The sequence below is a fragment of the Simochromis diagramma genome, unplaced genomic scaffold (assembly GCF_900408965.1).
Source record: "Simochromis diagramma unplaced genomic scaffold, fSimDia1.1 OVJJ01000321.1, whole genome shotgun sequence".
In the NCBI taxonomy this organism is placed as follows: Eukaryota; Metazoa; Chordata; class Actinopteri; order Cichliformes; family Cichlidae; genus Simochromis; species Simochromis diagramma.
In genome coordinates this window covers 8,210,806-8,228,951 of record NW_024386772.1, presented here as the reverse complement: position 1 = coordinate 8,228,951, position 18,146 = coordinate 8,210,806, and the positions used below count along the sequence as shown (strand labels likewise).

At 37.5% G+C, this 18,146-nt stretch overlaps 1 protein-coding gene across 3 annotated transcripts; it reads right to left on the bottom strand.

Annotated features, from left to right (window-relative positions):
- Positions 1-5,192: 5,192 nt before the first annotated feature.
- On the bottom strand, positions 5,193-11,174 carry zfand2a (zinc finger, AN1-type domain 2A). Of its 3 annotated transcripts, none has more exons than XM_040046591.1 (10): positions 10,986-11,174; positions 10,344-10,441; positions 10,159-10,253; positions 8,977-9,108; positions 8,743-8,894; positions 8,474-8,602; positions 8,292-8,367; positions 8,114-8,190; positions 5,665-5,795; positions 5,193-5,517 (listed from the first exon to the last, which is right to left on the bottom strand). In XM_040046591.1, the coding sequence occupies exons 2-9, from the start codon at positions 10,396-10,398 to the stop codon at positions 5,684-5,686; spliced, it is 828 nt and encodes a 275-aa protein (XP_039902525.1). In that variant the 5' UTR covers positions 10,399-10,441; positions 10,986-11,174; the 3' UTR covers positions 5,193-5,517; positions 5,665-5,683. The 3 variants fall into 3 exon arrangements, with proteins under 3 accessions (XP_039902525.1, XP_039902523.1, XP_039902526.1); XM_040046589.1 differs by having other exon boundaries at positions 5,711-5,795; positions 10,986-11,173; XM_040046592.1 differs by lacking the exons at positions 5,193-5,517; positions 5,665-5,795; positions 8,114-8,190; positions 8,292-8,367; positions 8,474-8,602 and having other exon boundaries at positions 8,739-8,894.
- Between the last annotated feature and the right edge of the window lie 6,972 nt (positions 11,175-18,146).

Below are 18,146 nucleotides of genomic sequence, written 5' to 3'. Positions count from 1 at the left end.
TTGGACTGGCTTCTTATTGATCATAGTGCAGTGTCAAGGCAGGCACTCCCCTGGGTCCTTGGACTGACTGAGATATGAATGTAGTGTTGGTTAAATGAAAAGCACAGATAATTACACACAGAGGTACAGAGCCATAGCACAAAAGAAAACATATCAATTAATGGGAGCTGAAGTGGAAAAATTGGCAGCACTCAGAAATGCCTCAGCAGTTTTTACCAATCTTCCACTAATGCTCATCCATATTTTATGCTTTGAGATTCTATTGAGTGCTTTTGTTATATTTTATAGTCTTTTTCCATCAAGCTGACAGCAATCACACTACCAAGATGACTGGGTCAGATCTGTTAACACTTATATTTAGCTTAACAAAATGCCATAGGTCTGCAAGACATCACATTGACAGACAGGCACACGATAATAGCTGTGCATGTCTCTCAGATTAGTTCAGCTCAGATTGTAATTTGTAACACGACTGAAACATTTGTTTGTGATGCATTATTGTCATTCCTGTTGCAGAAAGGAGATATCTGTGTGTGTGTGTGTGTGTGTGTGTGTGTGAATCTGAGTGAAGGGCGGGGCAGTATTTTTAGTGGCAAGACCTTTGAGTGTTGTTACACCTAAGTAGAGTCTATGCTGCCGCTCTTTGTGTAAAAACTTTAATTTAAAGATGACCTATGTTTGAGTGACATATGTCATTAAAGTGCTGCCACTTTAACAGACTAATGAAACCAGAAACTGGCTTTATAAATCTTTTAAAGTGGCATCATATAATTTTGTTTGAAAGGGGCTTAAAAATGTAATTTTATGTATGACGACTTCCAAACGATTGCATGGTGCTTTAAAGAACATTTGCATTTCATGTCACAATACATTTTAAGCTTTTCCATTCTCCCTTGGCTCTAATTATGAAGTTGTGTTTTGCACCCTGCTTGTATCTGCCAGGGTTTATTCTTGCACACTACTCATCTGTTCAATGACAAAACATGTTACACTGTGGAAAAGAATAATAGCACTCAGCCAGAGCTCTTTCTGTCCACCGTCCCACTTTCAAACCTTAATGAGTGTCAAGTGTACTTAATACCTAGAATAAAATTACTCTAACTGAGCTTCAGAGCTCTTGGTGGGCCTCTAGCTCCCAGTGTTTATTGGCTGAAATTAAGGTTTTTCTGCTCAATGACACGTTGTTCTCAGAGAACAAATATTCAGTAAAGCATGAACTGTTGTTCCTGTTTTGAAAATAAAAAATATGAAGCTGCTATTCTGTTCTGCTGCTCGAGTCCTGGGAATAACCAACTGTGCCAATTCAGCTAGCAGTGTGTGTGACTGTGCCAACTGTGTCAGCTGTGCAGGGCTTATGGTTTCTTTGTGCTAAACCAGTTGCACAGGTGCTGGTGCTGCTGGTAAACTAGCAACTCAAGTATAGTGAAAAAGCAAGTTCCTTAAAATTCAGAGTATGCTAACCGCCCCTGAAGCAAAATCCTAAAGAGCACTTTGCTTTGGTTAATCTGTTTTACACACATACACATATGTACAAATTCTAATGTTATAATGTAGAAATAAATACCCTGAATTTCCTACTTATATTAGATGTGCATTTCAAAAATACATGTGGAAGCACCTTGCAGGTTTGGAACTTTTCAGCAGAAGGTTTTCTGACCCCTTAATCTCACAACTTTTCCATTAGCACTGACACAACAAGGCCACGTTTTTGCCCGCTTTCTTGTTTTCCTGCTGTGCTGTGAAATAACATTTGTGATACCGGGAAATTGGAGACTCTTACAGATTTATGTTTTCCTCCTAGGCTATAAAACTCCAGCTGGGAAGCATGGCTCCATCACTCTATACATAACAACATGAGCTCTTATAAATGCATGTGTTTGGTCTTCCTGTGATCCTTATTACCTGTAGACACCCTTTGGTTTAAAATGATTATATTCCTGTTATTGGGAAATGCATATATGTAACTTTTATGAATTTATGATAACAAACTGAATGGTTATTTTTTGTTTTTCACTTATGAAAGGGAATCTTTACTTTTAACTTTTAATTTACTTTATTTTGGACACACACAGAGAATAACAGCGCTACTGACAAAACACGATTAGTAAAACTGACGCATGCTGAACCACTTGTAAAGTCACTCACTTGATTCATGATCGCATTTCGTGGCAAGCAGAGCTGACTCATTTTCTCCCCACAGAGATAATCTTTACCATTTACCTAGAAACAGTTTGTTAATTTCTCTGCAACAGACACAGCAGCACTCCAGCAAAAATCTCAAAACTTCCCCTGAATCAACAACACAAACGAGATCATGTCTCCATTTATTACCGAGATTAACAACATAATTTGTTTTGGCTCTATTGATGGATGCTGTCGTGTTTGAGAGCCCAGGTGCATAAAGTGTACGCCTCAGAAACTTTCATTGTGACCTGGAGTCAAACCAGGAGAGACAAGGGCAAGGAGAGACGAAAAGCTGCTATTGTAAACCTGTCAAAGTCTGAATGTTTTCCACACCTAGAGAAATGACCTTTAAGAAAATCCCAGTGAGATTTCTATTTTTTAACATTGGGTTTTCTGCTTTCCCTCTTTTCACTTCAAATTTTACTCACCAGTTATCATGAAAGTAGAGGAATGTGAGAAGGTTTGTCTGCTTTAGTTGTTAGATATCCCAATCACCTTACTTAACAAGTCTGACAATCTAGGGAACAGCCTGTCTTCAGTTTCCACTTATAAAACTATTTACAATGACGCAAGTAGAATCTCTCCTTTTCATAATGATGAAAGTCGTTTCCACCAAGGCCACTGAGACTGCTATCAGGGAAACACAATTATGTTTGACTGTGTTATGCAACCATCTACATTTAATATGAAGCAATTTGTGCTCTTCTCCTTTGTGGCTTATGTAGATACTCACTAATAATGTTTAATAATAAGTCTGGAGAGGGAAAAAAAATGCTTAGCTTGTTTGCATTTCTCTGGTATAAAAAGAACTTCCAGTGGAGAAGACTGGACACATGGATTTATTGCAATTAAATGCAAAAATTACATTACTGTTGGCTAATAAGGTTGACTGGAATATTTCAAATAGTAACAATTTGGTATTCCTTACAATAAATTAACTGATTAAATTAATGTTGTGCATAAAATGTAGGTTTTAATGTGTGCCCCAAATCCTGTACAGCTGTTAGCATCTACATTAGCTTAAGGAAAATGACTTTCCTAATGAATATGTAAATTTATGCGGCAAGATCTTACAACTGATCAGACCTTCTAGTGGCTACAATTTTTAATAAAAAAAAAAATCATCCAGTGTTTTTAATAGCAAAGCATGCTTTGAATAACCACAATTGGCTGTTTGCAGATGGCTGAAATTACAATTACGATCTATAAGGGATTAAATTATTGCACGATGTAAGTGATGCATGCATAGATATCTAGTGCATCGTGCAAAGTGTGAAATGACTGAGTAACAATTTCACTGTAATAATGATAATTAGAGTTTTGTGACACATGGTAAACGCAGTAGGTTAAAGAGGTCATGTCCAGCAGCTGTTCGCCCTTCAGCCATGCTTATTAAATATTATTATGTAAATTGCTTTGGGCAGCTAATATCACAACACTCTCCAACACTTCATCTGCTGCCACATAAACGGAAAAGCTTAGTGAACTTTTTTTTTAATCCTGACTGTTCATGTAAATGGCAGCAAAGGAAAAAAACAAACAAACAACAAAAAAACATTAAAATAGTTTAAAAAAAGTTTTCTCAAAAATAAAGAGTTTGTTTCTGACTAACAGTTGTGGAATAATAATCAGCCTCCTATGGAAAGAAAATGAGCACCATTTATGATGCCTTACTGCCCTCTGCTGTACAACACCTGAATAATTGCTATAAGTAAAAGAGTATAATAACCAGTGTAACCAGTTCCATTCTTATATATCTGTATTTTAAAGATTTGTCAACAAAATTTCCCACATCCCAATTTACGTTGCTCAAAGAGGGATAATCTCAGGTACAGCAGGCTACCCTGATAGTGCAGCAGCAGTGAAAAGTGCATTTATTATACGCTGCTAATTACACTGCTGTCCACATATTTTTATTCATCCAACGTTATCTAGCCATTGTTTGTTCACAAAGAACATTACACTTTTAAACATAATGATTAAATTAATGCTTGCTTTAACTTCTTATATAAAATACAGAGCAGCCAAGACCAGCATGCTGTTAATTATTTGCACGCATTTTCACCATGGTTTGCATTAGACCTTTATTATGGCTGCTGAAGGTCTGAAGGTCAAAGCATTGTAAAATAAAGTCCTTAATTGCTTGTGGTAATAAAATTCTCAGTAACTTCTCTTTAACTTTTTTTTTTCTTCTTATCTTCTTAATGAAGTGAAACAGGGTGAAAAGGCTAAGATTGGAGCTGAAGCCTATCCCAGCTACCACAAGGCGAGAGGCAGGGTACACCCCAGACAGGTCGCCAGTCTGTCGTAGGGCCAACAATCCAATTTTTGGTTCAAATCACCATTAATATGTACAGAGGTGGTCAGGAGAACGGTAGAACAGTGAGTATCTACAACCATTTGTAAAACATAGTGGAGGGTTGGGGCTGCACTTCAGCCAGTAGGTGTTTATGAAAGTAGAAAAATACAGGCAGATTTTCATCGACCATGGAAAACCATTTGGAAAGTGTTTGGCAGAGTCTTCGTTTTTCAGTATGACAATGCAGTAAAAGCACACCTAGAAAACAACACACAATGACACATTAATAGAAATGGCGTTGTCTCCCCATTAAAACAATATTTACAAATGACAAGAAAGCTTGCCTGAGAGCTCAGGCTGTGTTGAAGAATAAAGGCGGTAAAACCAAATCTTAACAAACTCAGTTTTCACCTTTTAAATTGTATTTACATGCACATTTGCAGAAGTTTCAATAAATTGCTGCCACCACTTCCCCATTTTCAATATATAAAGAAAAAAGGAATCCCTCAAGACTTCTGCATAGTACTTCATAATTAGTAAACCTGACCCAAATTTAACAAACTCTACCCTCAACAGCTAAAAGGCTTTATAGATCACTTGACAATTCCAAATCACTAATGGATTCAAATGGACTTACGGATTAGGCCAAATAAGAGCCCATCTTTTCCAAGTGCAAGTGTAAATCTGAATTAACTGACAAACTCGAGGGTTCAGGGTGCGTCTTTGACATAATTTATTCAATAATCATACATTTTAATATAATGGATTCATCATGATAGCCATATAAAATATTTACAGAGCAAATCATTTGTAAAAATGACAGATTCTGCTGGAAAGTATATGTGCTTATATTGTAGAAGGCGGTAATGTGTCAGCAACTTCCAAGAGCGAGTATGTATCACTGAAGAATCACTGATCCCGGAAAGTGACACCTCACATGTGCAGTTTCTAGGAAATAATTAGCACAGCTTGAAGTCTAAAATGGTGATCTGAGATTAAGAAAGGCTGCAGGTGGACTGTTTGGAGTCTCTCCCCTAAGCAAAGAGAAAACAAAGTTACAAAGATTCACCGCACTTGTACAAGTCACATGACTAAAAATGTATTAAAAAGCAATTTGGTCTCATCTTCTACCAAAAAGACTGTTTAAAAAGGATGGGTTGCTGTGACAACAGTGTACCTACATGTGTTCTTGTTAGCATGCTACTGACGGATAAGCTTTCCTGGTACCTGTTGTCTCTGCTGCTGGCGTCTGTATTCTTCTTCACTGGCAGCGAGAGCCTGAGCGAGAGCCAGATCCTCCTGCTCCTGAGGGCTGAGACACAAACAAGAAAATGTTAGTGGGGGAGAAAAAAAAAACAAAAAAAAACCCCAAAACAAAACAAAAAAAAAACATTGGAAGGACTGAGAGAAATTTGTTCAAAAGAAGGAAAGGAAAAAAAAAAAAATCTGAAGACTTTAATCGTTTAGTGCAGTTTAGTTTGTGTGTGAAACCACTTGTCATTTACACAACAGATAAATGAAGGATATAATTATTATATGAAGCTGATTTTCCTGGCTCAACATGGACATTCAGTCCACATGCAGAGATGCAGTTAAAGATTTTATCTTTTTATTTCTATCCATTTTTAAAACTAAATCAAAGTCCACGTGATTTTTCCTTGATGGAAAGAAAACATTTTTGCTGGGCACCAAAATTGACCTCCCCCAAAGACAAAGAAAAAAAAAAAAAAAAAAAAAAAAAAAAAAAAAGTCAATGTTTGCATAAACACATTATGCAGTTTTTGTTATGGACTTAAAATTCACTGCTGCTCTGCTGATCTGAACCAAGCCCATAAAAAAAGGTCAGCAACTCCATAACGTGTCATAGCACCATGAATTTTACATGAGTTTATGAAACATCCTGCATCATGTTGTTGTGAGTCATGCATTAGTGAAGCATCACTTGTGTATATAATTTATACCTCTATTATAAGCATTACCAGTCTTAGTGCCCCCTCATACATTACATTTTATAAACATCAGGTCTGCTAAATAGCTGTTTTGGAGTTTCCTATCATAAGTGTGAAGAAGCTAATGATTGGCCGTGTGGTGAAACTGTCTCTGTCAATTAAGACTGCTTGTTTAGGGGAATAAACTTGCAGCAAGCAAAGCTGAGGATTCAGTTTCCTTTAGCAATTCCAGGAAAACTGTCAAAACAAAATTTTTAAATATGTTCACACCATGTAAGATAAAAGGAAAAACTGCAGAGCACGTTTCCTCCTTTATTAAATCTAATAAACCATCTCTATGGTTAAGATATGACATTAGATATTATTGCTTTCTATTACCGAGTTGATTGGAGGACTGAAAGTCAAGAGATGTATGAGAAGCACATCTCAGCCACACTGTGTGCGTCTCACAGGCTATCTGCTACTGGAAAAATGTTTCCAAGTGGAATAATATTTCCATAATGCACATAGATATGAGTGTTATAAAATATTTAAACCCCATAGAGGATAATGCAACAGCGATATTAGAGGATAAAATAATAGTCCCCTCTCAACATATCTGACGCTCAAAAGCTGCTTTTACACATTTACCTGAACTTTCCTAGACACTGCATGTCCGACACATTTAGATCAGGCATTAAACAGTTTTCAATTTGGCAGTTTGCGCATACAGAGTCAGTGTTATGTTCGACTGAATAAATTTGTCAATTATCTGGTTGGTTCACAGTCAGTGAGTGGTCATCATGTTTCCTGTCTGCCTGCTCGAGTCAGGCAGCACTTTTACCCAAACCAAGGTATTTCAAGTAATTAAACACAGCTGAAGCCGACTCTCTGCTGCTCTGACCTACATGTAAGAAAGGACTTTTGAATTTATGTGTGAAAACAGACAACTACTACTTTTGGCTGCTCCCTTTAGGAGCTGCCACAGCAGATCATCTGCCTCCATCTCACCCCATCCCTAGCATCCTCCTCTGTCACACCAACCCTCTGCATGTCCAACTCCACTACATCCTCTTTGGTGTTCCTCTTTTCCTCCTGTCTGGCAGCTCCACATTTAACAACCTTTGTCCAATATATCCACACTCTGTACTTTATCCAGACCATCTCAGCCTTGCCTCACTAACCCAGTCTTCAAACTGCCCAACCTCAGCTGCCCCTCTGATGTACTAATTTCTAATCATGCCCAGTCTCACTACTCCCAAAGAAAATCTTAGTATCTTCAGCTCTGCCTCTTGTCTTTCTGTCCAAACCATATATGCTAGTAAGGCTCTTGATGATTGTTTTATTCAAATACAAATTCAACTGCTAGAAAACTTTTGATTTTTTAATTTGACCACTCCTTGAGGAACGTCACATGAGGTTCATTTCCTTCTCATCAAATGCAAAAAACAATACAACCTGATAGCCATGGTACCATAAGAGCACTTGTGTTTGCTGATTCAGTCAGATTCATTAACATTGTTTAACACTTAATTTTCTCCGTTTGCCTTCCCTTTCATTGTTGCTCTCAATGACTTTCTAAGAAGCAGCACTTTTAAGCTGAATGTCAGTGAGAAAAACACTCCTCCATTCACACCAGCACAGACATGAGTGGCTTCAAGGGGGGTGAACAATTTTGGCATTCGGAGAAAAACATACTCACCTAAGTGCTGGCGCAACTGCCTGCCTTGAATCAGCCAAAGACATCTCCAAAGCTCTTTGTAAAGCCTGTTCTTCTGTCTGCAATGAGAGCACAGCACCACACCTATGTTTACATTGACCAAACTTTTTTTTTTTTTTTTTTAATTAATGGCATCATGCTGTGTAAACAATATACATACCAGGCCGGCCTGAAATGATGCTGATGGTGGTATAACATTCTGAGCTGAAACTGAAGTAGAAATTCGCTGGGCAGAGCTAAAAAACAAAATTGCGCATAAATAAAAACAAAAAACAAAATCTTAAATTACAAACATTCCCCATTTTCTCACATTTAAATTCAATACGAGCTAAAAATACTCACCCAGTGCTGTGACTTCTGCTATTTGCATTCAGACCATTAGAAACAGGTCTTGTGTTTCCTGAACTAGAAGAACTGGAAGTAGAGGCAGACGTGGAGGAAGTACCTTGGGTCCTCATTAAAGCAGCATGTCTGAGACATCAGCAATTTAAAAAAAAACAAACAAAAAACACAACAACAACAACAAGGGGAAAAAATCAGTTCAAAGGTCCACACTGTCAGATTTCAGATGAAAGAACAGCATTATCGATGAACAGTTCAACGGTACTCACCCAGATTTGGACAGAGGTTTCCCGTCAGTCTTACAATCGTGGTCTAGTGGGTGACGGTGTTTAAGACAGTAATTTAAATGACATTGGTCACAGGTAACTCTTATCATCTCCTTCTGCTTACAGCCTCCTTTCGAGCATTTATTTGTGAAAATCTGAAAAAGAAAACATCGTCAGTTATTACTTTGTGGATTCTAACTGGCTGCTGGGTAAAACACAAATCAGTGTTATACTAACCTTTCTCTTTCTTTGTGCGGGGTCGGATTTACAGTCCCGATCAATGTGTTCACCAACTTTAATGTCAGGCATCTCTCCTCTCTTGACGGGAATGGGGGTGTTACACAAAGGGCATACTGGTACCTGGATATCCTACAGGGACAAATATAAGAAAAAAAAGAAAATGTTATTTAAAAAGGAAACATGATTACAGAACATCAAAACAGTCCAGTAGATTACTGTGTCTACTTTTGCATTTCACTTCAGTAACTGCTTAAACTGAGGGGGAGGAGAGCCCTGGAGTCAGAGCCAGTGTCCTGACAGCATGGTAGGTGCTTATTGTTGCTATGTGAGGAGTTTTTTTGGTTTTTTTTGGCATTTATTTTATTTGTATTTATTTATTTATTTATTTGTTTGTTTGTTGTTGATGGTGAAATCAGATTTTCCCTGTCTTTTAGCCTTTTTTTTTGCCCGGATCCTGCCTCCTTTTCATTCAGGAATTTGTTACAGTCACCTGGCAGAAACAACAAAAACACCTAGTGGAAAAGGAGACAAGGAGGCAGAATTTCCTATAAATTTTAAGACTTTATTACCAATTAAACTCAGAGATAGACAAGCTGAAAGAAAACAAAACAACAAAACTCTGGACGCAAAGATTAAAAAGTCAAAGCACTCTCCCCTCCACAGAGGAGGAGTAAACAGACAAACACTGAGCTACTCCCTCCCTGATCTAAAGTACTCCCTAGCCTGATTACTGTGTGGAGTCGGCTACAAAGAGCAGCACCTAACGCAGGTGAATGAGGGTAAAACACACACAGGAAAACTACAGCAGGCCCTGCTAAGGCCACAACAGTTACCACAACCTCTCTCACTAACTGTAAACATAACATCAATTGCAGCCACAATAAGAACAAAAATGTGAAAAGCATGAACAGCATTTATCGTGATGCAAATAAATGCTAAAATATACATTTTTCTTAGACTCCAATATTAGGTTGAAATACCTGAAAATCAGGGACATTTAAAACAAAGGGATTTTTAAATGATCATTTCTCTAATCTTGTGTATTCTTGCCCAGTAATTACATACTTTAAACAGCAGTTACTACAATGTTGACTTTAATGAAATTTATAAGGATATTGTAACTAAATAATAATAAAAACATTTTCAACAAAGTAAATCTGTACTTTAGATATCGCTTACCTTTTTGTAGGATGATGTGCATTTGTGATTTGCATAGGTTATGTGATCCTTGCAGAATATCTCTTGACAAGCATCACATCTCATAGGCAGAAAATCTGTATTGTCGACAAAGTTATTATTAAAGTTCCAACCAAGCCTCGAAACGTAAACAATGGAGGGAACATGACTGTGCGCTTTAAACTCACCTAAACGTTTGCAGGTCTTCTCAGAGCAGTGCTCTCCTAAATCTGGGAACTCCATCTCTTAAAGCTACTTTTGAAGCAATATCCTGTGAATTTCAAACCTAAAGGAAGAGAAGGGAACATCTCACGGTAAGACTGGTCTTTCTGTACGCCAGCTAATGTTTTTATTGTGATAACATATGGTTATGAGTCCCTGATCTACGATGAGATTGCTAAATTGCTAGCCAGAAGCTAAGCTAACTTAAACGATTAGTTTAGTTACATAACCAAGTTTCTCTCAAGCTGGTTGCGATCTTGTGACAGCAAAGGGGGAAAAAAAAAGTCCGATATTGAATCAGAATTATAAAATATTTTCAGCTGACGCTATTAACGCTTGCTTGATATAATAACATAACTACTTAGCACTTAAATAGAGCTAACAAATAAGCCAGTATGAAACTGTCTGTAAACGTCGAACAGGTGAAACCAAACAAATTAGCTGCATTTGTTTTAGACTAGACCTAAAAAAAAAAAAAGGCGTAGTAAACATGTTTAAAAGACAGCTGTTTTGTTCATGTTTATGTTTGCTTAGCTGTTTGCTTAGCTAACAAAGCTAGCAAGGTGAATCTGACAGTTAACCTTAGCGTTGGTCTAAATTTCACTCACCAGATTCCGTTTTCCTGTCGCTCTGCTGTGCTACTGTAGGAGGCAATAACGTTATCTTAACTCATCCACCTTAATTCTGACTTTGTCGGTCCTTCTTGGTAATAGTTTCACGGGTGATCCCTTAGCACCGACATCTGCGTGCTGTTATGCTCAGCTGGCTGTTTTCGTCGAATTTTGATGTGTCACGCACGCTCCTCCCACGTCAGGACGTACTCTACGTCAGAGAAACATGTCATCCTGGGTGTAGTTTCCTAGAGCTGAATCACAGATGAAACGTCTGGAAGGATCCACAATTTTACTCACTACTCACGATGACTGTCATTTATCTGGACGCCATGTAGCTGCTACAAAGAAATTGGTAGATTGTATTATTTTTTTAAGAAAGTTAAATGAGATTATTATTGTTTTTATTATTTTAAACAGGGGTATACAAACACTGCTCTATTCTGACAGTTTTTTTTTTTTAATTTCACAGGAAGTGGTGTGACATTCTTAAAAATATTTTTTAAGTAGGTGAAACCACAGGCTGTGAGTGAAACAAAGACAAAGCGCAGTATCAGATTGTGTCATAGCATACTACAGTATCTACCTGTCCCTTTTTAAATAAAGTAACCAGGCAGACATGGCAACATGAGCGTTTTATATATTTGTATTTACTCTCGTAAAAATGAACAATCTTCAAAAGAAAGAAACGTAATAATAAATGAAAAAGTTACACTGTGATTTATCATGAAATTCTAATGGCTTTGTACCAACATATACACTAACTGAATGGTAACACTAGTGTCATATAATTATAAAATAAACAGCTATAAGCATACAAAGTCATTCATTACAGTATTCTGCATAGCTTATTTCTATGAACTGTACCAGTAACAATCCTACTGAAGGCTTTTGCTCTTTTATTTTTTTTTGTTTTTGGTCTTAAGAAAGGCCCAACTTGGATCTTGACTGTGCCTACCAATCTCTGCCCTGAGACATTTTCACAGCTTCAATAACAATATGAAACAACCTTCAGAAGCTCTACTTAATGTAACAAATGGGATACTTTGAATTTGATTGTGTCCTGTATCAGTTTGTCTGTTTTTCCCCCTTAATTTCTTAAAAAAGAAGAAAGAGTTAAAAAGAGTTGAAAATACTTGTAATTTGTTCCTGGAATCACTAGGATCTCTGGCAAACTGATCACCACATTTATATCAGCCGGAGAACCAGGTTACTTTTATTTTGAAATATTTAACCTGAAAAGCTGTTGCCTACAAGTCACATAAACATGTGTAACCCTGTTTGAATTATGATTTTATGATGTGAAGACCAGTGCAAACTCTACATCTAAAACATTATTTAAGAGGAGTGAAAAATGAGTTTGTGGTTTTAAAATATTTCCCAAACTGTGATGAACAAAGTATATCTTGCCATACTTTGTTTATTCAGCTCATAGAGCTATAACCTAAATAGACACTGAGCGAAGAAAAACAATGAAAACCTTTAACAATCACATTAGTGCTGTGTGTAGTGTAGTTAGAGTTCTCATACATTGCTGGATGTTATCTTGTTCACACCGACCCATAGTGGTCACAATGTGTAACTGCTCCACAGAAAATAAGGACACTGTAAGCCAGCTTAGTAATAATAGTGGTGGCTTAAAGTTTGCTTGAATAATAACCACCTTAATATTGATATTATGAACCCCAGCAAAATGTAATGCAGTTGAAAAAAAAAAAGGACCTAAATAATAATCTATCAAGCATTCTTCACATCTGTGTGTAAGAACACCTGATTCTCAGGTTGCCTGTAGCTCTGGCTAGCATTGAACAAAAGACTCCCATGTGTTCCTCTCTTGAGTGCAGAGAAACATAATGACACTTAACATCTCTTCAGCATTTTCATTTTCTGAAGCACATTATTTTTTTTCAGGCAAGCGATGCAGTCAAGAACACTTTACTTGTCAGGGGCTATTTCTTTCCCCAGCCTTGTATGTACTTCCAACACTTCACAATCCCTGCCAGCTAATTGTCCTTGAAAAAAGGGTTGTATCTTAATTAATTTCTCACTACAGTTCCCTTTGTCTGGCTCCTATTCATCAGTTGAAGTGACACGTAAGAGTGAATCATTATCATAAATTCGACATAATAGTCTAAAATTGAGTTTCACCTTCTGGGCTTTTCCAGAGCCTTTCAACTGTATATAGGTGTTTGTTGAGTTTCATTGCTTTTATTCACAGACAAGGTCAATAGAAGTCAGAAGTAAGAAAGGGTGTAACGAGGATCTTTATAGGACTATATTATTTACAAGACCATTTCTCCTGAGTTTAATACCTTTCCAGATATTTCAGACAAAACTGTTTAATGACATGAAGTCAAATTTATATTGGTTGTATGTTTAGTAGGAGTTCATTTAGTGTGAAAAAGCAGAATGTCTCTCATTATTTCTCTTCCTGATCTGCAGGTTAAATTTAGGCTGAAAAGAGTAATTTGTTACTCTTCTGTATGCGTCTCAGGATATCTTCTTCCTGCAGGCTGTGAGGGAGGAAGGAAACAGACTTCTGAGATTGTTCCAAGTCATCAGTAAATAATCAAGTTTTACATTTTGTACTGCAGCAGCATTCTGCAAATCTTTGTTGTTAAAGACCAAACTTGTTTTCTAGAAAAGGGACACATCCTTACATCTTCACAAGTCCAAAACATATTCATTAAAGCGCTGTAAATTTGTCCATAAAGAGTGGATTTTACCAGTGGAGTGGGTTATGTTAAGAAACTTGAAGAGCAATGGGTTTGATACTAGATGTTAAGGTTTATCAGCATATTATCCAGTTCCTGTCATTAAGTCATATTTGAGGTCTTGGATCCAAACCTTTTGAAGGTACAGTTTTTTAAAAGAAATGTGACACTTTTGTTTAATTTTTGTTGCCCTCGTTTGACTTTGTTGATGCTGAATGCAGTGTGTGTCATGTGTTTTCGTTGGTTTATTAATGGATGAATGGATGGATAATTGGCAACACAGATTGACAAAGAAAAGGTACAGTTAGGGTGTTGAATAAAGTAGACAGAAGTACCTGGAGTCCAGGCATATGTTAAGAGAGTTGTGACAAAGGCAAAGAAAAAAGGCTTGCATTGAGTTTTATGTAAGGCTGGACAATAAGGAACGAGAACAGGACTTGTATTGACTGGAAACAATGTGCAGCAGGTTAGGGTGCTTAAAGAAAAAGATGGAAATGTGCTAACAAATGAAAGCAGAAGGAGTGCATGAGGAGCTGAAGAATGAAAAATGAGACAGAGGAGGACAGATGATGGAAAGATAGTAAATCAGGAAGTTCAGAGGATTAGTAGTCACTTTGCACCCCCCCACCCCCACCCCCACCCCATTTATAGCTACAAATGTATAGTACTCTCATAATGTAGCCACAGTTAGTGCAAAACTAGACATTTTCTCTAGCTTCAGAAGTGGATCAATGAAATCACCACACAGTGAGCTGAGGACACAACATCAGCACATTTCCATTTCATTTGTTTTGGAATTTACGAGTAGAGCCATGCTTTAAAACTAGCTGCACAAGCTGATAAATGACCTCTTTTTAGTTTCAAAGAGACACGAGGGGTACTTCCCAAAGTCTGACCTGCATAGGCCCATCTGCTCAGCGCCTTCTTCAGTCATGCTGACTAACAAGATTGCTGCCGAAGCACCGACTACTTTGAACCAAATAATTAAACTGAGGTTCCAGTGCAATAACTTTTTTGTCGTGTTTTAGTTTTTCATTGCCAAATTGTACAAATTAGTGCAACTTCTTAGTGTATGAGTAGAATTCAGCTGAAAAGACATGAGGACTTTATTGGGTGGGGCTTGACCCCTGAGGCCCATACATAACAGACACTGGAGAAATATAGAAATGGTCAGAAGGAGTTGCACTGTGTCTTTGTGGATCTAGAGAAAGCATAGGATAGAGTACTGAGACAAGAACTGGTACTGAGTGGGGAAGTCAAGAGTGAGAGTTATCCAGGGCATGTATGAGGATAACAAGATAGTGGTAATGTATGTGGTAGGAGTGACAGATGCGCTAAACGTACAGGTGCAATTACATCAGGGTTCAGCTCTGAGCCCTTTCTTGTTTGCAGTGGTGATGGATAGGTTGACAGATGAGATCAGGTAGAACTTTCCATGGACTACGATGTGTGCTGACAGCTACTCATACAGTAAGGAACAGGTGAAAGAGAGCCTTGAGAGTGGAGGTATGCTTTGGAGAGAAGAGGAATGAACCTCAGTAGAACAGAGTACAGTAAAGATGCAAGGACTAGAAACAGAGAAGGTGGATGATTTTAAATAACTTATATCATACCAAACCAAAAAACAGTGCACCAGAGATGTGAAGAACAGAGAGTAGGTAGGGTGGAGTGGATGTAGATGAATGCCTGGGTATAAGTAGTAAGAATAGAAGGAAAGGTTTGTGAGATGGTAATGAGACATAGTGAGGCCTATTGACCAACAGGATGTCAGTGGAAACTGTGCTAATGTTAGAAAAGGGAGAAGGTGTGTTTGGCATCAGGGGGAGAAAAGGAAAAGCAAGAGTGTGGAGGTGAGAGTACTTTAAATGTCGGGACTGTGACTGGTAAAGTAAATTGAAACCCTGTATAATGTATGGTTTGGAGATGGTAGCACTAACATAAAGACAGGAGGCGGAGTTGGAAGTAGCAGAGTTGAAATGCTCAGATTCTCATTGGGAGTGACCGAAAAGGACATTAGAAATGAGTATATCACAGGACCTGTAAGAGGTTTGGAGACAAAGAGGCAAGGCTGTGATGGTTCGGACATGGAATAGAGGGATAGTGGATACACAGGACAAAGGATGTTAAGACAGAGCTGCCAGGCAGAGGAAAGAGAGGGAGACCACACAGAAGATACATGGATGTAGTGAAGGACATGCAGAGGGTTGGTGTGACAGAGGAAGATGCTAGGGTTAGCATGCAATGCAGAAAGATGATTTGCTGTGTCTCCTTAATGAAAGCAGCCAAAAGAAGAAGAAGAAGAAGAAGAAGACGAAGCAGAAGAAGAAAAGGAAGAAGACTATTAAAAAGGATTTTGTGTTTCATATGATGTTTCACAGCTTTTTTATAATAAGCCTTTTGAGATAGGAAGAAAAAAAAAACTCCAACAGGGAATAACAATCATCCATACTTTGGTGTTAATTATGTGCTGTATTCAAGGTTTGGCTAAAATTCTCAATTTTACTATTGTTTGGTTTTAGCTAACTTGATTTAGACTGAATAGGATTCATAATACATGCCATTTTGTGGTCCTGGAATTACAGTTAAGTGTCTCCCTGGCAAATTGATCATCACAGATATGATTTGTCAGCCAGAAAAATATTTTAGTGCTCTCTATCTTTTGAAATATTCAACCCCAAAAGACTCCTTGAAAGTAATGCAGTTCATGAAAATGTGTGTAATTCAGTTTTATTAAAAAGTTTTATAGAGCCATATAATAATAATTCCAATCGACATTAAATATTTAAACCCAGGACCAATCATCCAATCTTCTGATAATTTGCCAGGAATGGATTCTTAAATTTTAGTTTGGACTGTTCCCTATAATGAGTGAGCATAATGTAGTGAAATAGACTTTAGCATTGTTTTAGATGGCACACAGTTTAAATCTTGCGCAAAATGATGGCTTAAAATGTTAATTTATCAGAGCAGAAACCCTGTTGGTTTAATTCCCCACTAAGTGGTGTCTTTGCAGGTTTCACCAGATGATGGCAGCAGGATTCTTCCACAAGCTGGCACTCTCTGGGTTAAGGGAGATCCACAATTCCTGACACAACAGTTACACTTTGCAAATGCAATGTGTTTTTGTGTTTATATGGTCATAATGACTCAGAAATCCAGTCATTTCTTTAATGATTCAAATTTCCAACACAAAGACAAAGAAGTTACACTAAAAAAGACATTCGCATGATAACAGCAGCCTATATTTTACTGCATTTAAAGCTTCTGTAGTTCAAATGACTGACCAAATATCTCCGGTACTTTAATGATTTACACGAATATTTAAAAATGTTGTGTGTATTTGAGATCCTTCATAATTACAGCATAATTATTTATAAAAGAATCAATAAAGGAAGCGATCTAAGTGACATCAGTAGAAATATTTCCCCACTGAGATGTTTGTGTAGTAGGCGAGTGGATCACAGGGTACTGACAGAAGCAGTTACACAGCTTAAATATCTCTGCTGTTCTACAGCACCTGCCTCATAAGCTGCCAAAGCTGAGGCCAGATGGCACTACTCTGAAAACACCTGGTGCTCTGCACACATCCCTTCCTCACACACTGTGGACTCAAACCTCCTCTTCTGCTATTGTTAAGGATGCAGTTAGATTATCAGTTGTATTAGAGGATTACAGCAACAACTCAATAGAGGATTTGAGTAATACAAAAGTACATCTAAAGAAAAGAAAAAGTCTTAAATCTCTATTCTTCACTCAAAATCTGATGAAACGTCTTCACCTAAATTCAGGCCATCAATATTTAATAAAAATATATAAAAATATGCCAGCGTTGTCAAACTTGTGTGCTTTTGACATTTTGAGCTATTAAGAGATCTTAGGTCAGTGACATGGTGAGGAATGTGTTTCAGATTAAATTGCACCCATCTGTGGTATTTGTTTTATTTTGTGGGATTTATCTAGATATAGTGAACCTCTTCAAAGATGTCTTTATTATTTTTGTGTGTCTGTCCACTACCTACCTTTTGCTAAACAACTGAAAGTGACCAGCCACTAGAGGGCACAGCAGGTCTTATTATCCACCACTAACGCGTCCCTTGAGACGGGGTTTTGGTGGAGCTCTGATGTGGGGTCAAGGTGGCCTGTAGGTTTAGAAACTTATGGATCCATGTTAGTGTGTAAGTGTATAAACTGTGTGAGAGGAAGGCTTGTAACAAAGTAAACCACACAGAATGTGTGAGCATGATTGTATTCATGGAGAAAATACCAACTTGAAGAGAAACACAATAATAACAGCAAGCAATTTTTTCAAAAATCTTTTGTAGAGCATGAGCAGTCTTAAAACATGCAGCTAAAGTTTGTCGAGCAAACATTTGAAAAGCTCATATTGAGCTTCAAAATGTATTTTTTTCGCCTTGTTTATCCCCAGTGTAGTTCTAGTGAATAT